The 17,987-nt window shown below is 40.9% G+C and overlaps 2 protein-coding genes across 3 annotated transcripts in view; one reads left to right on the forward strand and one right to left on the reverse strand.

Moving 5' to 3' along the window:
- Nucleotides 1-15: 15 nt before the first annotated feature.
- PRPF38A (pre-mRNA processing factor 38A) lies at nt 16-4,050 on the forward strand. The gene is made up of 10 exons (XM_017805524.1): nt 16-298; nt 376-535; nt 1,054-1,175; nt 1,375-1,460; nt 1,609-1,719; nt 2,252-2,364; nt 2,882-2,908; nt 2,987-3,084; nt 3,427-3,475; nt 3,717-4,050. The coding sequence occupies exons 1-10, from the start codon at nt 169-171 to the stop codon at nt 3,757-3,759; spliced, it is 939 nt and encodes a 312-aa protein (XP_017661013.1). The 5' UTR covers nt 16-168; the 3' UTR covers nt 3,760-4,050.
- Nucleotides 4,051-5,018: 968 nt separating this feature from the next.
- The window catches only part of ZCCHC11 (zinc finger CCHC-type containing 11), a 43,919-nt gene continuing 30,950 nt past the window's right edge, over nt 5,019-17,987 (reverse strand). Inside the window, exons 21-30 of one of the 2 annotated variants that reach the window (XM_017805521.1) lie at nt 17,417-17,494; nt 16,866-17,043; nt 16,478-16,525; nt 16,308-16,390; nt 14,812-14,927; nt 13,030-13,190; nt 11,990-12,087; nt 8,995-9,517; nt 6,578-6,751; nt 5,019-5,564 (exon numbers count right to left, since the gene is read on the reverse strand). In XM_017805521.1, the coding sequence (XP_017661010.1) occupies nt 5,473-5,564; nt 6,578-6,751; nt 8,995-9,517; nt 11,990-12,087; nt 13,030-13,190; nt 14,812-14,927; nt 16,308-16,390; nt 16,478-16,525; nt 16,866-17,043; nt 17,417-17,494 (1,551 nt within the window). In that variant the 3' untranslated portion in view covers nt 5,019-5,472. The remainder of the gene's footprint in view (nt 5,565-6,577; nt 6,752-8,994; nt 9,518-11,989; nt 12,088-13,029; nt 13,191-14,811; nt 14,928-16,307; nt 16,391-16,477; nt 16,526-16,865; nt 17,044-17,416; nt 17,495-17,987) is intronic. The other variant, XM_017805523.1, reaches the window with a different exon arrangement.

Genomic DNA, 17,987 nt, shown 5'->3' on the forward strand with positions numbered 1-17,987 from the left:
CACTGGGCGGGCGGGGGCGCCGCCATGTTTGTGGCGGGCTGCCCGCAGGTAAGATGGCGGCTGGCGGCCGCGCCCCGGAGGCGGAAGGTGCCTGAACCCCTCAGGGGAGGGGAGTTCGGAGTTCGAGGCTGAGCTCGGGGCCGGGAGCGGGGCTGTGCAGCCGCAACCATGGCCAACCGCACGGTGAAGGACGCGCACAGCATCCACGGCACCAACCCGCAGTACTTGGTGGAGAAGATCATCCGCACGCGCATCTACGAGTCCAAGTACTGGAAGGAGGAGTGTTTCGGCCTCACGGGTATGGCGGGCGGGCCGGGGCGGGCCGAGGGGCCCGGCGGGAGCTGCTACTGACGGCCTGTCCCGTCCCTGTCGCAGCCGAGCTGGTGGTGGACAAGGCCATGGAGCTGAAGTACGTGGGGGGGGTCTATGGAGGGAACATCAAGCCCACGCCCTTCTTGTGCCTGACGCTGAAGATGCTGCAGATCCAGCCCGAGAAAGACATCATCGTGGAGTTCATAAAAAACGAGGACTTCAAGTAAGTTGTAGCACGATTTTTCCCGTTATTTTGTGCTGTTGTAATGAGTATCTATCCAAAACAGCCGGGAATACGTCAGTGCAGGGTTTAGCTTTCATTGGGCCCTGATAAACTTGCTCAAAACCAAGTCTTTCCCCTTGCTTTTGAAACTGCTCACCTTGTCATTTGTATTTAGAGCGGCTTGCACTCGTGGTATGTGCTTCTGCCTGAAGTATTTGCAACAAGGTACATAAAGGGAGCCACATTAATCTGATATTTTCTTCGGTATTTCTTTCATCTTTATCAGTGATGATACACCCATACAGACATTTTATTTTTATATATATATATACACACACACGCACTTGACTACATGTATTTTTCATAAACTTGAACGCGTGAAGGAGGAAATCTAAATGGCTGTGTATTTTCTATTTAGTGTACTGATTCTCCTCAGAAACTTATGGGAAAAACTCTTCTTTTACTCAAACTGCTAACTGTGCAAAAGGCCCAGGTCCATGAGGAGGTTTCCTTTCCAGGTATGTCCGAATGCTTGGAGCGCTGTACATGAGGCTGACAGGCACTGCCATCGACTGCTACAAGTACCTGGAACCACTGTACAACGACTATAGAAAAATAAAGAGTCAGAACAGAAATGGGGGTAAGAACAACTACTTAGCTGTGGTTTCTTAGTAACTCTTTTGTTCAACTATCATGCTAGATAAAAGTAAATATTCTGTTTAGCAATGTAAACTTAAACAATTGTGGCATAACCGGCCCACATGACATAAATTGTCTGGAGTGTTTCATCTTTACTCTAGCCACTAATCTTATCTCTTAAATGCTGTTTTCACCCCCAGAATTTGAGCTGATGCACGTGGATGAGTTCATTGACGAGCTGCTCCACGAGGAACGTGTGTGCGATATCATTCTGCCTCGACTGCAGGTTGGGGAAAGTAGATGGCTATGGAATTCTTAACTGCATCAGGTTCAGTAGCTGTATCAGTTACTGGCTTGTTGTATAAGCTATGGATGCCTCCTCAGGTGTTTGTTCTTACTTGGGTTGTGTTGGATAAAGTTGCCATTTCTCCTAGAAACGGTATGTTCTGGAAGAAGCTGAGCAACTCGAGCCTCGTGTTAGTGCTCTGGAAGAAGACATGGATGATGTAGAATCTAGTGAGGAGGAAGAAGAGGAAGATGAAAAGGTTGGTGAACTATTTTGGAAAGGGATAGTTAAAGCTGAACCGCTTTAGAACACTTTATGGTCTACAATAAATATTTGAGGGGAGGCATCAGGAGGCTGCTGGCAACTCTTATCTCCCCCCTTAAAATATTTTCATATAAGCAGCCTGTGAGGATTTGTTAGATCCTGAAGCAGTTCTTGAATGCTCTGTGTTTGTTAAGCTTTTCTGTCTCCTGAAGTTCACAAATCTGGATCTGTTCTGTGTTAAAGATATTTCAGGTAAATTGTTTTACATATATGTGTAATGGAAAGAGCTGAAGGTGACCATCACAGTCACTGCTGCTGTAGTTCTTCAGAATCAACAGTATGAGAAGTGGCTGTTTTAATTTCCAGTGGGCAGGTTTAGGCAGAACCACTCACATGAGATACCTGAGGAGGGGCAAGCTTGACTGCACGACTTTTGTAATTTATATTAATTGTTCAGAAATATTCACTGATAGCTAAAAACCTTGATGAAACAAGACTTAGAGAACCTGCTCCCTCCTTGTTTGCAGCTGGAACGAATACCATCTCCCGACCACCGCCGCAGGGGATACAGAGACCTGGACAAACCCCGCAGATCTCCCGTTGTGCGGTACAGGCGCAGCCGGAGCAGGTCTCCAAGGAGGTGATGTGACTCTTCCTGAGCATTGTTTTTACCTATTCTACTGCAGGTGGCTGGAGCACAGAGGTGAAGGTGGCAGTTGAGCCAGAACCTCTCACACGTCCCAATTCCTTTAGCCACTTCCTAAAGTAAGGAGTTGCAGTGCACAGCCACATTCAACCCCTCTGCCTATTTCTCCAGTCCTTCAGTAACCCCCGAACTTGCTGGCCAACATTAGCTAAATTTGACAATACAGTGAGGATGTTAAGGAGACACAAGTGCTTTGTTTTCATGTATGCCAGAGGCTGCAGAGAAAATCCTGGTAATTTCTCTTACTGATAATAAGCCAGGAAAAACTCATCACTAACCTCCCTTGCTCACTGCATGGGCCAGTCCAGAAGCAGGTCCTTGTGCAGCAGGCCAAGCACACACTAACAGGGGTACGGGAGGCCCTGCTGCTGTTGCCAGAGGATGTGGGAAATAAAACAGCTGGTTCTGCTAACGATTTTTAGTAATTTTTGCTTTTCTCCCCCAATTGCAGGCGAAGTCGCTCTCCAAAGAGAAGAAGGTAGTGTTTTATTCTGTTATTCAATCTTAGAATGTGTGCATTTTTAGCACAACTCTCTTACAAGCGTCTCTCTTTTAGCCCATCGCCGCGCCGGGAGAGGCATCGCAGCAAAAGCCCGAGACGGCACCGGAGCAGGTCCAGGGAAAGGCGCCACAGATCCAGATCTAAATCTCCAGGTATTTCTGTCACTTGCAGATTAACTCTGGCAAGTCTTCATCAGGAGAACATTCACTGCAAGAAAAATCTGTGTCACAGTATCAAGACATGGCATCAGTGCTTAATCTGGCTGACAAAAGTGCTGGTTACATGAAAGCACAGCTGGAGAACTCCTTTAATGCACATAAAATTGCCTTGAGCAAGTTTTCACATAACTGCCAGGAGGTTAATTTGAGTGCCTAATTAAGGCTAGGGTTGTTCTGCCATTATCTAGCGCACTTGGTCACTAGGAGCAGATTGCTTTGGCAAACAAAAAAGAATTCTGGGGTCTGTGGAAGTAACTGTACCTTTTTATCTCACAGGGCATCACCGAAGTCACAGACACAGAAGTCATTCCAAATCACCTGAAAGGTAAAGGCCTGACCTATTTCTTAAGGGTATCTGTATTGCTGTAGCAGCTGTTACTTGTCATTTAATCTTGGAGACTGAAGGTGGCTTTACAGTGTTGGAGATCTAGTATTTCACTGAGTACTTTTCTCAGTGTTGTAGTCAACATATTTGACTGCAGAAAACCCCCCTTACTGCTAAGGCTCACCTTGGTCTTTCAAATGAATTACTAGTACTGTGTCAGAGCTTTGTTTTTCTGTTTCAGATCTAAGAAAAGTCACAAAAAGAGTCGGCGAGGGAACGAATGACAAACTAAACCCAGCACACAGTTTAAGGACCTTGAACTGCAGTCTAATGCTGTCCTATCTGCTTTATGGGACAGCTGGATCTGTACTGGCTGCTTTAGCAGCCCATTTCTTCAGTCATTCTCTTGTGCGAGTCTTGTTTTCTGTTAGGATTTTTTTATTAAAAGGAAGTTAAGGATACTTTTTATGTAGTGAGTTAGTCATCCTTGTGATAGAATTTGAGGATTTTTTAAATTGTATTCCTTGAGACTCATAAAAGCTAGTGAAGAGCAATAAAAAAGGTTTGTCTTTCAAGGCTCCTGGCTGTTTCTTTCGTAATACTGTGTTTAGATGTTCCCTGTTTGAAGCTGCTTCATTCTCAAATCAAGGTGTTGTGTTCAGTTGCCAAGGAAGTGTCTGTTCCAGTCCCAGACACTGCAGAGTCACCAGCCCTGAGCTATCTCAGAGCTCCAGCATAGGAGAGGAAGCAAGACCGTCAAAATCCAGTGAGTTTACAAAAAACTCACTCAGAACTGCTCTCCAACACGCAGCTGTCACAGGTTCCTTTGTAAAAATCACCCTGAAGTTAATCTGCTGCTTCTGCTGCCTCTCAGACAATTTAGAAGGTTCAAGTAGTGCAAAGTGCTTAATTCTTTTGGGGCAAGAAGTTCAATATATATTTAAAGATAGCAAACCGCTACGTTGAGCATAGTTTGTGGCCTCCCCGAATATGACACTGATGCTCAGGTCTACCTTCTCTGAATCAAGTCAGCACTGGCAAGTGCCTGTTTTTTAAATGTAAAATAATTAAGGTCTTGCTGAAATTATAATTCTCATTTTAGTACATTTAATTCTGTATTACAGGAAATCAGTTGTTAAGCCCTTGTGTACCACATCATTATTGACAGCCTTGTTTCAGGAGGAGGGACTGACAGGTTTATCCCTGCATTTAGGGCTTAGGGATTCTCATCTATTGCCAAGTGGATCCTGACAACTCAAAGAGTCCGCCCAGTGAATTTATGGAAAGTCCTCTTCAAAATTACTTCCCAGTACAGCATGAATTTTCCAGAGTATCTGCATATTATTTTGCAAAGTTAATGAACAGAAAAGCAGGTGTGCTCTTCCCTCAGGAATTTACAAGACAGGTCTACTGCTTGTATGACATGTTTTAAGATGCTCATCTTTCTAAGATCTTTAAATTTAAGCCATTTCTGTTATTCTGGTTTCTTAATTCCAGTTAAAGCAAGCATGCATACAAATAGGGAAGAGGAAAAAGTTTTATGTCCTTTTTTTGCAGTTTTATTTTTCTTTTAAAAAGTTTTTTGGCACTACATAGTTCTGTAAAGAATAGAAGTGACAAATTTTTAAACACATGAAATCCCCTTCTAATTTTATTTTTTTTTTTTAGAACAATATATATAAAGTCTGAAGCAACCAAAGTATGAATACAGCTAATAGAAAATAAAGAACTTAATTTTAAAAATTCTCTCTCTTTACAGTTTATCAAGATAAAACAAAACACGATTCCCCTTAAAAATAGGGTAATAAAATAGATGAAATTTGTATCACTCGGTTTTGTGATACTAGTAAAAACTATAGTTCATATCTATGTACAAATGATACAGTTTAAAAACAGTCTTAAATAATCTTGTATCTAAACATGTTGCATTAAGATTTTAAATCAGAACCTGAATTTTTTCCTCCCCTCCCCCCACCCACCCACAATCCCATTGAATTTCACTTTTTCTGTTGAATGTAATTCAGATTCAAGTGTGGGTGTCCTTGAGACAGAAGCGGGAAACGCTGGTTACTCTGCATCAGTGGACCAGCTAAAAGAAAATGGATCACAGTTACTTCAGCAAATCCAACATTTAACAGTGCTTGGCTACATTCAGTGCACTAATCTAACCTAGAAATAAAGCCATTTACTAGACTGACACAAATGCTATCTGTATAACTAAACCATTTAATGGGACAATGCAGTATTACTTTAATACTATCTCCAAAATTCCCTAAGAATTATCAATACATCATTTTGCTGCATTACATCATATATTTAAGAGAAATAACTTGAGGATTTTAGATAAATTTAGGTTTCACTTGGAAACCCTGCTACAGCCAGTAGATTAGATTTTCGAAATGGATTTGCACCAGTATCTCATTTTATACCAGGTGACCCAGCAACATGTAACTGCAAATCCTCCAAGGCAAATTTGGGCATGGTTTCTCTCGTGGTGGAGGTCTTTTTCCTAGAGCCCTTCCCAGTCCTGCCAGATGCTGAACACCTTTACCTTTCACTGGCATCAGAAAGAGCTGAGATAAAGTCACTCCTTCAGAGCACCCTGACTAACTGAACCTGATCTAACTTTGACAGCAGATGGGCTGGACTAGGTAACCTCCAGAAGCCCCTTTCAACCTCAAATTATTCTATGGTCTTGCAAGTTTCTATCTATATGAGTCATTCCACAAAGCAAGGCACAAAAGCCAAATAAAATTAATCAGGACAAATATTTCTTCATATTTTTAACATGCTCAGGGGCCAATCATCTTAACCTCTGTTGAGGCAGAGGTGACTCTACAGTGAGATAGCAGCAAAGGAAGAAGAGGCCAGAAGTGCACCACACTGCAAACTGGCTCAGATTTCAGATTTTGATTTAACCCTTCCCTCCCACAAGGATTTCCATCCATCCCTCGAGGAAGCCGAAGCGCTGATTTGACTCTAGGATTCATTATGGTTCCAGGGAGCCTAGCAAGTGAAACATGATTCCTCGGCTTTGAAAGCCTTTGAGACAGTACAGAGACATGTTGCATGAGCTGTGGATGCACATACTAGTTCTAGTACCTTGAGGGTAGAAAGGTTTGTTCGGTGGGTAGCTGGCATTTCCCTGCTGCATGTAGTTCTGAGGCATATTGTAAGGCCACGCTCCTCGGAGGAGAGGAAAATGGGTAGGGGTCCCATGGTCCCAAGGGACAGAAGGAGGGTTCATTTTACCAAACTGTCCTTGGAAACCCTGATCTATTTTTCAATTGAAAGGGAAAAGCACATTGCAAGTTGAAATAATTAAACAGTAAGTCACAAATACAATTTACATCTTAAATAACAGTTTGCAGGGGACTTAATGTGATTAGTCTGATGTGCTACTTTTCTTTTAAATATACATCAATAAAAATTACCACCTAAATTACTTCATTATTCGCTATAATAGAATTTATTGGGGAGGAAGACAGAGGATGAATCAGTATTAAAATCGAGACCTACGATTTCATTATTCCTATGTCATTCTCATGATGAAAATACAAGGTCTGAACAATGTCACTACTGTCTGATCCCACACAAATAAATATCCACTGACATGAAAGCTGTTATCCTACTGCAAGAAATAATTCTTAGATGTACACTGGAATTTTACTAATACCTATATGCTTAAGAAACTTGCTATCTAAATCATCAGACCAACTTAAAATTGATTTTTAAAAATATTAAAATTGATTAAAATTGATTTTTAAAAATATAATTTGTGTACTTATTTCCAAAGTTTGTAAGCTATTCCATTTAAAATTCCAGTATCACTGCAACATTAAGGATGAGAAATCAAGCATCCAAAGAGGCAGGGCACACAGCATGAGGTATAGCTCTGGAGTATGCATGAAAAAAAGTTGTCTGTCTGAAACTTCTGATGATCCTACTTGTGATCAGTTGTCTACTGAAAAGAAAATTTAAGTAGCTCCTTCCAAGTCAAGGTTATGTGAGCCAAGACCAAGTTTCCAAAAACTTAGTGTTCCTAAATTGTCCCAAGACAAGTAAGAAACCAAACCAAAGAGAGAGGAGACAGCTCATCTCTACTGTGCATCCACCCAGTGACCTCACCTTAGTGGCAGCTAAGCCAAAAAAGAAATAAACTAATTAAATACAAAGAGGAGAAATACTATGACTGGGAAGTAGTTAAAGGAGTGTGATGAGGTTGGAAATAGGTGGAAGATGAGGGATGGGGAAAAAAATACTGTGACTGACAGCACAAGAAAACTGAAGAATGGAGAAGAAACTAGAATTTGTGGAGCTTGTCTGAAAGAAGGCAGCTACCTGGGCAAGGAGACTTGGATTGGAAGGAGCTGCCTGAGAAAAAGTCAAAGCTGGGGTGGATGTGCAGAAGGGGACGGACAAGCCTGGACAGAGAACTAAGATCAGAAATGGAGAGGGAGGGACACAGCACACTGGAGACACAGAAAACACATGGGTAGCAGTTTCTGTATCCTCTAAAATATATTCCCCACAAAGCTTTGAATAGAAAACCATGTATCTCCAGCACCTTAACATGTATTTGAAACTCATTGGTGAATTACTCCTCACCCAACAGCGTTATCTCAGCCGAAAATCTCCTGTTGCTGTTAATACCTTATTAGTGAGAGAAGGGCTGGGGAGGAGACTCAGAATTTCCTCCTTGTGAAGAACTGCACCACTATGTTGTATGATGGATGTGGTTTTTTTTAAACACAGGAAGAGCTACACACTCAGAATAAAATCAGGAGACCATTATCACGATCTGCAGATAACAGTTAAAATTTAGGGGCTGCCACAGTTCATGTTGCAGAGAAAACTGAATGGGCTGTAATTATTATATACTGTTTTTTCTCAGCCTCAAACACACTTGGCTTAACTATGAGGCAAGAGGCTGTTGTCCACTTGTTGCAGGAATATGTATTTTCAGGAATTGACATAGAGATTATGGAAGTTGAATGTGGCAGGATAAACTCTAGGAACAAAGGATGGATAAGATGATGTGATATTGTCCTAAATGCAAGGAGGCAATATTCAACTCGCACAGCTATAATCCTACCAGTCTCTAAGTTCCTGGTTGCAGTCTCGGCATTTATCTAATAAACTATGTAACAACATACTGATCCTACAGGCCTTTTCCAACCTTAATGTTTCTATGATTCTATGACACAACAAAACCATTATTTATCAGCATATTCACAGCAATGTGCTTTAGACTCAAACAACGATTAGGACATTTCTCAGTTGAATGCAGGATTTCTCACTGTTGCACAGCCATAAGGGCAGACAGGACCAATGCTTCAAAGTCACAGTTACAGAACCTGGCTAATTTTTTTTTCCTATGAAAATGTTAAGACACTGAAGGTAAAGGTTTAGTTTCTTAAGCATCATATTTAAAAAAAGTTGCAAGAGTTAGCTGTTTCTGTAACACTTAACACTGGTACACAAAGTGCGAGAGGTTTGATACAACAGAGAAGAGTTACCTGAATTCCCCACAGTGCCATTGTTCACCAGTGAGTTTGGAGTCACAGGATTGTGCCAGTGTCCCTCATGAGAAGTGCTGGGGATTCCCATGGGCCTGGCAGCAGGCTGTGCAAAGATGATACTGGGATCATTCAAGCTTACACTGCTCTGGTTATTTGTGGTGCTGCTGCTGCCGGATCTCATAGAAAATGGAACATTTGTAGAATGAGGAGGGTTACCCGGTGCAGAGTGAATAACAGGCCCATGAATGGGCCAAGAAGTGTTGGGAAGCTGAATTTGGTGATGGTGCATCTGAAGCAGTCCCAGGTTATGCAAGGTGGAATACTGACCTGGGGGAGATTGGGGAAAGTTAAACAAAGGCAGCTGGACCTGATGGGGTGGCTGTGCACCCTGCTGTGGCTGTGGAACATGCTTAGACTGGGATATTGATTGTGGTTGAGTCTGGTTAATGGAGGCTGGCTGAGAGGAGTTCTGGGTAAACTGCTGAGGTTGTGGAGAGTAAGATGATTGATGCGAATCAGACTGGAGGGGAAAAAAAATGTATTTCTGATTAGTTCACTACTTATTTAACGGTGGTTTTCTTTAATAAGCACCCACTGTATTAGACTATTCATAAAAAAGGCAAAGCCCTCCCCAGCAACACCCCAAACACTGCACCCAAGTTTCTGCTGGTTTCAGTAAGTGTGCAGTTCCACTGACACTGACTTTTACCAGCAGATAATTTGATTTGTTAATGTGGCACATCCCACCATGAGAAACATCATTCTGAGCAAACATTAGCCCCAAGCTTGTCATTAGACTACTCACACATCTGTTTCTGATTTTTAATCAGTGTTTTCCCCACCCTACTTATTTACTACAACCCAGAATCTCATTAACTAATTGCCTTATTTCTAAATAGAGTGGTTCTTATTACTACACACAGTTTTTTAAGTAATTCCAAAGCTCCTACTATTTTTTCCAATTTTTAAAATCTGTTAAAGAAGAAATGCAAATTCCAAAAACCCAGTTTCAACCTTCATAACCTGATGTTAGGCCATGGCTAAAGGCACAGAAATATCAATTATTACAGCCTTGGCAGAACGTTTGCAAAGCTTTTCCTTTATCAGCAAAAGAAACAGGCACAAGGCCATTTCAACTGTTTGGAATTGCAACTAGGAAAGGAAGCACTTCAAGAACTGGAGTGGCTGAGAAAAGAGTTCCCCAATCTATCTGCCAATATTTAATACCAATATCTGGATTAACTAAATCTGTTTCTAAGCACTGAGACAAGATGCTGATGGCATAAGATAAGTGCCTCCAAAAAGGCAGTGAAATGACAGACAAGTACCTAAACCAGAGAGGATTACCTGAATCTCAGATCTCATTCTCCCCCCAAGATTGAGTCTTCTCTCCATCGACTACAGCACACAGCCAAGCTCCAAGTGCCTCAGCTGCTGTCAAACACGTCAAGTTAAAGGTCTCTGCAGCTTGTCCCTATCCATGACTGCTCCCCTGTCCATTTAAATTGGCAGTCACTTCTCTCCAATGACCAGAGGTCTGCAGGACTTCCCCATGCGAGAGCATTCCTTCTAGCAGCATGCTCTGTGTCTGTGCCTGGGAAAAAGCCCAGAAGGTGGGATTGTTCCCTGCTGCTATTCCAACTGTCCCTGTGTGAGTGCCTCCTATACCTTTCTATCAAAACAAGAAGAGAAGGTAAAACTGGGATTTGAAAGATGACCACTAGTTTAACAGTTTAAATGCTATAAAAATAAAGCACATGCACAAATTACGGCCTTCCCGAAAACATTAACCCACCACAAGCATGCACTGGACATATCAGCAGCAGGACTGGAAGAGTGTTAAGCTCCAGCCTCTTGATCTGCTTCCTATTCTCTACCTCTTGCTTCACTAATATTCCCCCTTCCCATTCTCCTCAAACAATTCCTGCACAGCACATATTCATCAAGAAATCCTGGCCAAATGACAACCGTGCAACACACGGAGAGTCAATGGGGACAGTTCAGGGGACACAAGAATGTGCACAAGCAGTAGATCCAGTGCACATGTGTCTGCCTGTATGCGCACCCACATACCCAGCTTCAATTTCCCAAGAAGAAATACAAGGCTCCCAAAAAAATTCTCCTGTGACATGTTCAGCCCTTCACTTAAACTAGGGCTGTATCAATCCCTCCTTAGCAGCATATTATTATAGTAAAAATAATGTCATAAGGTGTCTGTTACTGGAGCCAACATTCCAATAAACGCTTGCTGATCAGTTAGAGCATTCGAGATCAGCAGCCCTGATTACTGTTTGCTTACTTGCCTGCTTCATTAGCAGGCACATGTTTCTGAGACTAACAGCTTAAAACAAATGAATTTCTGCTGTATTCTGTACTCCAAAAATATTAAATGCCAGCAGCTGTATTTGCTCAAATACCCTCTGCTACCCATCTACACTTAGAAGTAGGTTAAACATATTTTATGTAGTTCTACAGAGACTTGAACAAATTCTAAGATGAAACTACAAAAAATTTCCCCTTTGTTCTGCTTGTGGTTCTAGTGTTCTCTGGCAGACTTTTGATTGAAGTCTGATGCATCTGAGTTCCCTGTCTGTCCATGACAGTCCTTTGAAGACAGTCCTCTTAAACTACAGAGTCATGGTTGTCACTACCCTCAGTTTCCAGCATGTCAACAATGAGTTATGCTTTACCTCCCTCAGTAGCTCCAGAACACTGCCAGAATAGCTAAACACAAGACTCAGAAAGGCTTCCTATCTTAAACCTGTCCTTTCAGAATCGCAAGGTATCTCACATGAATTTTGACTATGAGGTTTCCACATTGAAAAGCCATAAATGCTCTCCCAGAGACACTGTTACAAATCAAAGTTTCATGAAGTGGCAGAGTGCAATGTTGTCATTATAAAGGCCAGAATCTGAGGAAATACACACCAAGCTGTTCCCAGCATGGCTGGTTTGCTCCAGCTCACTTCAACCCCCAGCTCATTGAACTTACACATTCCGAGGACTGTCTCGTGCGCAGGGGCCGCTCCACCTGCTGCTGGCTCACGGCCACCAGCTGGGAATTCACCATGCTCCGGACCAGCTGGGTGCCTGAGCAGGGAACAAAAGTGTCAATACAAACCACAGGTTACAGGTGACACAGAATGAACAGAACTGGGAGGCAGCAATAACTCATCTGACAGAGTAAATAAATCACTTGAACCTCTCCTTTAAGCGAAAATCTGTCCCTCTACTGGCAACAGACAACACTAACAGGTACAGCAGCTAAACACAAAATCTATTTCTGAGTAAAACGAATTCTAGCATGAACAAGGCTCACTTTGCTATCAGGTGGGTTTCCACACTACTACTGTAAGCAGTGGCATTTTAAATTGCAACGGCAGAAACTTTCGGGCAAAGAAAGTAAAGGAAAAAAAAGAGTAAAGGATAATAGAACACAGAAAAGAAGCAAGGTTCCCTCTGAAGTTCTTCTACAAATGCTTTCTCTACTTTCTCTAGTAGCACAGGCACCTAAGGGCCTAAGTTGAATGGGTTTGCAAATTAGCCAATCTCTAAGTACTATCAGGAATTGGAAAGCTGGATCTAGCCTCCTAATTCACCTGTACACTTTTTTGGTGATTTTTGGTGAAAATACATTTACTTACCTCTCACAGATGGTGGAGGGTTAGCTAACATTTGAGAAACATTTGGAAGAGGAAATGCATTCAATTATTATGATTATTATTACTACTTCTAAATGCATCCAGTGTGAGTGGCAGACAGGTAATGCCATACCCTGAAGTCCACTATACTTACTGCTGAGTACAGTTTTACCACCCATGCAAAGTAATGTCTCCTGTACTTCAGGAGACATTACTCCCCTTGAAGAAAAGCAACTCTTAGACTAAAACCAATGACTGAAAATATTAGTTGAATGGGCTTCAACTAATTTTTTTAGGATTTTTTTTAGGTTAATTACCAGGTCTGTACAAAAATGTAGAGAAAACAGATCTCAGAACTTTCAAATTAGACTAACAACACAAACTAACTTACCTGGCATGCTGTTATTTCTCTGACGGGTCTGTTTGAATTCAGGACAATCTCTCCTAACATGACCCACATCCCCACAGATGAAACACCTTTTCTCTCTTGTTTCTCTGTCATCTTCTTTCACTTCTTTTTCATCATCTTTCTCATTCTCCTTTTTCTTCAACCTGAAGAATAATTTGTATTAGCAATATCACCAAACCACACACACAGACCCAAATCCCTGTGGAGTTGTTCCATTGGTATGTTCAAAGGAAATGGTTACACAACCAACAGCTGTACCAGAACACAAGTATCTCAGGAATCCCTTTCGGATTCTGGGCTGGTTAACAACCTGTTTGTATAAACTTAATGAACTTAGAAGCTCCTCAGACTTGTCCCAAAGCTGTCTGACTGTATTAGTGCAGAACTATGCCTGCAGTTAAGCAGGCTTAGCCTGCCAGGTAGCTTGGGAGTAGTTCTATGCAGCAATGCCACTGAGTCAGAATATACCCAAAACAAGTGATCTTGTAGATACAATCTCCCCTTGACTGGGGAGGACATATTTCTCTACAAGAGTGTCTGAGTCTAGACAGGATGTGAAAGAAAGGACCAAGGCTCTTTCAAACACTTTGTACTAATACAACAGGAGAAGAACTAGGGATCAGGAACGAAGACAAGAAGTAAAGGTCTTTTTCCACAAGGTAACTGTAGGATTGTTACATATTAATATTATTTTGTGAGCTGTATATTCAATTTGACAGAGATTCTGTGTAACTGTGCTATAAAAGCAGTTTGTGTGAAGAGCAGATCACAACTTCTTTTCCTGAGGCAGATGTAGGGAAAAAAGTGATGCAATTCAATGTGCTAGTGCTTGTTCAGAGAGCAGCTGAAAGAAATAGTCCACCTGTGACCTCAAGAGTTCCAGTCCACGTTCATGTATCTTGAACTCTGATGACTGAACAAAAGGCTGGAAAATAAGGACTTTGTAGCGGGAAGAAACCACGAATCCTTCAAAGAATTATGGAGCACACAACTGACAATAAGGAGCACATGAAAAAAGCCCAGACAGTAATCTGCATTCTAAGGGCTTCAACAGGTTTTAGGAGGAGTGAGACAACCTTTGCATTAAAAATGCAAAGCTGTAAAAAATGAGAGGAGGGCACATTCTCTGTCAATTCCTGCTAAACTCTCTCTGGAGATACCAACCTGCAGGTACTGGAGACTCTTTTTGAAGGAGTTCTGGATCCAAAATTAATGAATGAAATCAATGTACAAGTGCGAGATCACCAAGTGACTGGCACCAATATGATGTTACAGAAATGCACCTTAACTCTGTACATTTTAACTATTCCTAGAGTTGAATAAATGAACTTTTACCTGTCTTGCACATGTATGTTATCAGATTTACAGAACAATTCAAATACAACACTGTCTTCTGAACATGATCACTACAGGAAATCCATTTTAATACATGACAAACTGTGCAGCCAGGTAATATGGCCTCCATCTGAATGTTTACACTATGAAAAGATAATTTAGTGATCGAAATGTTAAGTTAAGCTTGACTACATATTAACATATTATAGACTTGATTTTACTCTGTGTGTGCTTGCATAAGCACTCTAAGACTTAAAGAGATGATCAGAAACTGTCTTAAGAAAGGATGGGAAATTGAAGATCAGATACGAAGCTTTGATTTTCTCTTCAATTCAGCGATTTTTTTTTCACTTCCATTAAATCTTCAAATATCCAAATCTTTTCTGATTGAATCTCAAAGATTTTATGATAGCTTTCTATATTACTCACCTCCTCCTCTTTGGACAGTCTTTCATGTAGTGACCAATTTTTCCACAGACACGACAACATCTGTCATTGGGTGCCAATTCCCCATCTGTCAGCACTTTTGAGTCAAAAAAGTATTCCTATAAAAACACATCAGACAGACAAAATGTATAAACCATTCACTTACAAGACTGGGAAATGGAAGCATAATGGACAGCTTTCATCTCCTATTGTTCCTTAAATGTTACTACTTCTTGGATTATACCTGGTCCTTTTCTTCCCCTAGATAATGGCAGCTCTTGCAGACACATGGAGCAGCCTGGGCTAAAAAGGGGTGTTTGGTCTCAGGGCCAGAGGCTGAATTTGTGGAACAGCTCGTCCAGGCTTCAGCTTGCTGCTTACCTTACACCTCCCCAAAGGCTCTTCAGAGGGCAAGTTTGATCTATTTTGGTGTCTGAGTCACTGCTTGAATTCTTTTCAAAGCAGCCAATGTCCCTTCCCAAATGACATGATTATATCCCCCTGGACAGAACAAAGCTCAGGTGGGGAACAGATGGAGCATCTGCAGACTGACCTGTAATCCTCCCCTCCCCTGGAATTTGCTCAGGACAGCTGCAGTTCTGATGTGTGTCAGCACAAAGGCCACAGTCTACAGCCTCTGAGCAACATAAATATTGTGAAAGTACTGTCTTGCTTGAAAAACTAAAACAGAGGTACAAACTCTGAAAAAAAACCACAGTCAAAGCAAGCAAATGGAAAAGAGAAGATAGGGAAGGATGATGGGAAATAAAAGTTTTCAAAAGATTTTTAAAATTCATTACAATCATAAGCCTGGTTAAGAGTCAGTGGGAGAAAATCCCCTGAACTGTTTTAGGAAACACCTTTCTAAGTTGATGTTAAAAGCACTAATTCCAGCTGATTTATTTGCTCATACTAAAAAAAAAAAAAAACAGTTGCCTATTACACCTCAGTGACTGGACCCTGGAGCACAGAGGAGCACTTTCTCCAATATAACGTTTCATGAACACATTCCTGACCCCAACTAACTGTGCAAATTTTGAAGATCAACTGTTAATAAAATGGTCAATTATCATCCTTCTCCTTCCTTAAGCAGCAACTCTTACTATCCCCCAATTGGAAAAATAAACAGTGTAACATCTCTTGAATATGTTTGCTTTAGCTACACAAACAGCTAGTAAAGTTCCTAAAGCTGTTTCTGGGTTTTATAGCCAAATTTGCAGTTTTCTGCAATACTTAACATCACACAAGAAGTTTTATTAAAAATAAAAACCAAATTAAGTCTGCTGTCCCCAAAAATACCTATCACCCATCCAACTACTCCTGTGAATTTTATATTGCAGGAGCCCAATACTAAGCTGTACATTTTATGCAGTATAATTCCATATATTGTGCATACCAAATTGATAAATACACACAAGAGATTTGCCTTGGGTGCATCAATTCAGTGGACAAAGGAAAGTGAAAAAAACCTAAAGTTTTTAAAAGCTCTGAAAACTTACAGCTTCTCTTCCAACAGCTGGGTAGAATGGGGTGCCAAATAATTTTCTGCCATTGATAAATGCCTTCATTATGAAATTGGTCACTATTGAAGAAAGACAAAGTTATTAGAAAACAACAGAAAAGGCACAACTCAGTGAAGATTAACCATTAGCAGACATTAAAGGCTTACTTTTTCTAGAGACTCCAGCACCGAGATTATGATTCAAGTCAAAAGGATCTGTGCAAAGAAGGGAGAAAACCAAATCCGTGTTGGAAAATACATGCTGCAACAGATTTGTTTTTATCTGAATGCAGAGAATTCCATTCTGAATGCATTCACAGAGTAGACTATAGCAAAGCAATGCTGAGTGTTTTGAAACATAATACAGTAAGAAGAGTGATTTACTGACATTTAGTAAAAGTTATGAGTCTAATCTTATTTTGGGAGCTGTAGGACTTTTTTTAAAACACTGCTGGTAGTTTCCTCACACAAAGATCCTGTGCAAAGAGAACAGAGTCTCCAGCACCAGAGTACATTACTCCCTCGTTAATGGCAAGGCAACCCAGCAGAGCAGCACCTTCAATGGCAATGCATTTGGACGTCCACTGCTTCTCAAACGTCGTCAGCAGCTTCTTCTGCCGGATGCTGATCACGTATTCCTTGAAGTCAAATTCCTCAGTGTAGAATCTCAGCAAGCCCAGCCAGAGCTCTCCAAGGGATTCAGTGTTCTTCCCAAGGGAAGGCAGACGCTTCTTCTGCAATTGGAGACACCTTATGCAGCTACAGTTACTGAAGTACTTCTTCTCCTGCTATGTCTCTCTAATTACGAGTCTGTCTGCCATGAATAGTCTGGTTTCATTTAGTTAAAGTAAGGTTAAATCACTACAGTTAAGACTAATTCTGGACTGGTTTTGAGAATAAAAAGTATTTTTCCTGCTTTATGTTATTTAGAAATGACTTAAACCAAGATAAAGCAGACACCCATTTTAGTAAAACGGGACTCATTTGGGAAGTTCTAATTATGGATATGGAAGTTTAATAGTCATATATTACACTGCTAGAAATTTATTACTTTCCCATAAAAACAAGGTTTAAGTTTTAGTGACTCTTCTGGAATTAGAATATTACCAATTCTTCCATGTCATCAAAGAAAAAAGCATTCCATCCATCCACCATTCTCTGTGGAATCTGTTTGCCATCAAATATCTGCCAAAATAGAGAGGGCACAGTCACTACTCTTAAGTCCAAGTCACCATAAAACACTTTGAGTTTTGCTGTTAAAAATAATACAAAAATAAAAATATTTTAACTGTTACTTCTTATACAGACAGAATTTCCCATTGGTAAAAAGTCTGAAAGTCTTTTTGCATTATTGCTGTACCTCTCTCAAATTATTTGGATACTTAATTTTTACTTGTTCGTTGCAACTAAGGAAACATGACTGAATTACCTTGTCAAGATTCCAACATCCCTCTTGCCCACAGAGTCTCTAAGGAGACTTTATATGATTTCTATTACATTTTGACTTTAGCACAGCCAAGGGGAAATTCCACTGTTATTTAAATGCACTCTCAGGGTAGCAATAAAATAACAACTCCCAACCACTACTAAAGAATCAGCAAGAAACTCTATGAGTCTCAGCTGCAATGCTTAAGCCAATTTTCCTCTTGCACAGAAAGTAAAAAAGTCAGAAAGGGAT

Source organism: Lepidothrix coronata, unplaced genomic scaffold (genome assembly GCF_001604755.1).
Source record: "Lepidothrix coronata isolate B3197 unplaced genomic scaffold, Lepidothrix_coronata-1.0 Scaffold12, whole genome shotgun sequence".
In the NCBI taxonomy this organism is placed as follows: Eukaryota; Metazoa; Chordata; class Aves; order Passeriformes; family Pipridae; genus Lepidothrix; species Lepidothrix coronata.

Bases quoted from the DNA above. Each gene is read 5' to 3' on its own strand.
- PRPF38A (XM_017805524.1), top strand. From the start codon at position 169: ATGGCCAACCGCACGGTGAAGGACGCGCACAGCATCCACGGCACCAAC. The intron at 1,176-1,374 runs GTAAGAACAACT...TTTCACCCCCAG, and splicing joins GAGTCAGAACAGAAATGGGG to AATTTGAGCTGATGCACGTG. The intron at 1,720-2,251 runs GTTGGTGAACTA...CCTTGTTTGCAG, and splicing joins AAGAAGAGGAAGATGAAAAG to CTGGAACGAATACCATCTCC.